This window comes from Miscanthus floridulus, chromosome 6, assembly GCF_019320115.1.
Source record: "Miscanthus floridulus cultivar M001 chromosome 6, ASM1932011v1, whole genome shotgun sequence".
Taxonomy (NCBI): domain Eukaryota; kingdom Viridiplantae; phylum Streptophyta; class Magnoliopsida; order Poales; family Poaceae; genus Miscanthus; species Miscanthus floridulus.
This window is the reverse complement of record NC_089585.1, coordinates 39,413,589-39,416,159: the sequence shown is the minus strand read 5'-3', so window position 1 is coordinate 39,416,159 and position 2,571 is coordinate 39,413,589. Positions and strand designations below refer to the sequence as shown.

Below are 2,571 nucleotides of genomic sequence, written 5' to 3'. Positions count from 1 at the left end.
GATCGCTATTCAGGAGGCATACGTACTGCCCTAATCCATCAACTTGAGTGCCCATTTTTTGGTTCTTCTCATGTTTCCTAGCTTTGGATGACCTCACTGAGGGGGAACGAAGTCTCGACCGTCACCTAGGTGTGACTCGAAGTAGTGGCATAGCTTCCTTTTGGTGATGAGGATGGCGTACAAGAGCTTCTGGATTTGGGAGTAGCAGGTCTTAGAGTCAGATAGTACCTCACTAATGAAGTACACAGGGTGCTACACCTTAAGGGCATGCCCCTCTTCTTCCCGCTCCACTACTAGGGCGGCGCTGACCACTTGCATGGTGGCCGCTATGTATAACATAAGGGATTCTCCATCGGTTGGAGGAACTAAGAATGGGGCCTTTGTTAGAAGTAGTTTGACCTTGTCAAGTGCCTCCTGTGCCTCAGATGCCCATTCAAAGCGGTCGGCTTTCTTCAAGAGTCGATAAAGGGGGAGACCTTATTCGCTAAGGTGTGAGATGAATTAGCTCAGTGCGGCGAGGCACCCTATGACTCGCTGAACCCCCTTTATGTTCTAAATCGGGCCCATCCTTGTGATGGCTGAGATTTTCTCTAGGTTGGCTTCGATGCCATGCTTGGAGGCGATGAAGCTGAGTAGCATACCCCTTGAGATCCCAAAAACACACTTCTCGGGATTGAGTTTGATGCCATTGGCTTGGAGTTTTGCAAAGGTTTTCTCTAGATTGGCTACAAGATGGTTAGCCCATTTGGACTTAACCATGATGTCATCAACGTAGGCCTCAACGGTCCACCCAATGAGGTCCCTCGAAACATTTGAGCATACAATGCTGGTATGTAGCCCCAATGTTCTTTAGAACAAACAACATTATGATGTAGCAAAATGATCCGAAGGGGGTGTTGAAAGATGTCGTGAGCTGGTCGGATTCTTTCATCACGATTTGGTGGTACCCAGAGTACGCATCAAGGAAGCATAGGGTTTCACACCCTGAGGTAGAGTCAACTATCTGGTCTATGCACGGCAAAGGAAACGGATCCTTTGGGCATGCTTTGTTGAGACTTGTATAGTCAACACACATCCTCCATTTCCCACTGTTTTTTCGTACAAGAATGGGATTGGCCAACCACTCTGGGTGGTGCACTTCCTTGATGAATTTGGCCACCAAAAGCTTTGTGATCTCTTCACCAATGGTCCTACGTTTCCCCTTATCGAAGCGACGCAGACGCTGTTTTATCGGCTTTGAGCTTGAATGGATCTTTAAGGTGTGCTCGGTGACTTCCCTCGGGATGCCTGGCATATCCAAGGGTTTCCATGCAAAGATGTCCTTGTTGGCATGGAGGAAGTCGACGAGCGCATTTTTCTATTTAGAGGAAAGCATGGTGCCAATGCACACCACCTTGCCGTCGGGGCTGCCAGGATCTATGAGGACCTCTTTAGAGCCCTCCATAGGCTCGAAGGACCCGGTTGACTTCTTGGTGTTGGGTGCTTCTTCGGTGACCTCCTTCTTGATGGCGGCGAGCTCTCCGAAGGCGACGATTGCTGTGGCGTGACTGCAACATTTGACCTCACACTCATAGGCATGCTAGAAGGAGGTGCCGATGGTGATGACCCCATTGGGGCCTAGTATTTTTAGCTTGAGGTATGTATACTTGGGGACGGCAATGAACTTTGCGTAGCATGGATGTCCTAGGATGGCGTGGAAGGTTTTGGGGAACCCGACCACCTCGAAGGTGAGGGTTTCCATCATATAATTGGATGGGTCCCCATAGGTAATGAGCAGATCAATCTGCCCAAGCGACATAGCCTGCTTTCTAGGCATGATGGCATGGAAAGGTGCTCGGGTTGGGCAGACGCATGTCCGATCGATGCCCATTTTGTCGAGCGTCTTGGCATACATGAGGTTGAGGCCGCTGCCTCCATCCATCAGTATTTTGGTGAGCTGCTTCGTGCTGATGATCGGGTCGACCATGAGCAGATATCTCCCTGAATGTGGGACACTCTCTAGGTGGTTGGTTTGATCAAAGGTTATGAGCAGACTCAGACCACCAGAGGAAGGCAGGTGTGGCCGTATCGGTTGTATAGACTTCACGGTGCATGACCTTCTGACAACATTTGGAGTCATAGGCCACTGATCCTCCAAAGATCTTGAGGCAACCGTTCGGTGTCGGAAAGCCACCGTCTTTCCCCTTAGTGTCGTCTGTGGTGGGGTCCAGGTCCTTGCTTAGCTCCCCTTTGTTGGAGCCTCCGGACAAGAACCGCCTCATTTGGCTATAGTCCTTATATAGATGCTTAACCAGGAAGGCATGGTTCGGACATGGCCCCTCGAGTAATTTTTCAAAATGGTTTGGAGTGACCTCCATGGGCCTCCAACAACCCTTGCGGTCAGTAGCGGCCACGAGCGAGTCCTCACGCTGTTGCTTCTTGTTCTTCCTTTTGGTAGAATGATTGGAGGCGCCTTCACCGGTGCCCTCGTCCCGCCTTGCCTTGCCATCGAGATGATCGAAGATCGCTCCAACCGCATCTTCTCCTAAGGCATGGCTGGTGGCGATGTCCAGGAGTTCCTTGGTGGTTTGT

General features: G+C 50.6%; 1 protein-coding gene across 1 annotated transcript; it reads right to left on the bottom strand.

Annotated features, from left to right (window-relative positions):
• Nucleotides 1–1,357: 1,357 nt before the first annotated feature.
• Nucleotides 1,358–1,966, bottom strand: LOC136460514 (uncharacterized). Its single transcript, XM_066460175.1, has 2 exons — nucleotides 1,647–1,966; nucleotides 1,358–1,547 (listed from the first exon to the last, which is right to left on the bottom strand). The coding sequence occupies exons 1-2, from the start codon at nucleotides 1,964–1,966 to the stop codon at nucleotides 1,358–1,360; spliced, it is 510 nt and encodes a 169-aa protein (XP_066316272.1).
• Between the last annotated feature and the right edge of the window lie 605 nt (nucleotides 1,967–2,571).

What these genes read in the sequence shown, in the direction of transcription:
- LOC136460514 (XM_066460175.1), bottom strand. Translation starts at nt 1,966, where the DNA reads ATGGTCGACCCGATCATCAGCACGAAGCAGCTCACCAAAATACTGATG. An exon ending in AAGTTCATTGCCGTCCCCAA is followed by an intron (nt 1,548 to 1,646) that starts GTATACATACCT and finishes CAAATGTTGCAG; the next exon opens with TCACGCCACAGCAATCGTCG.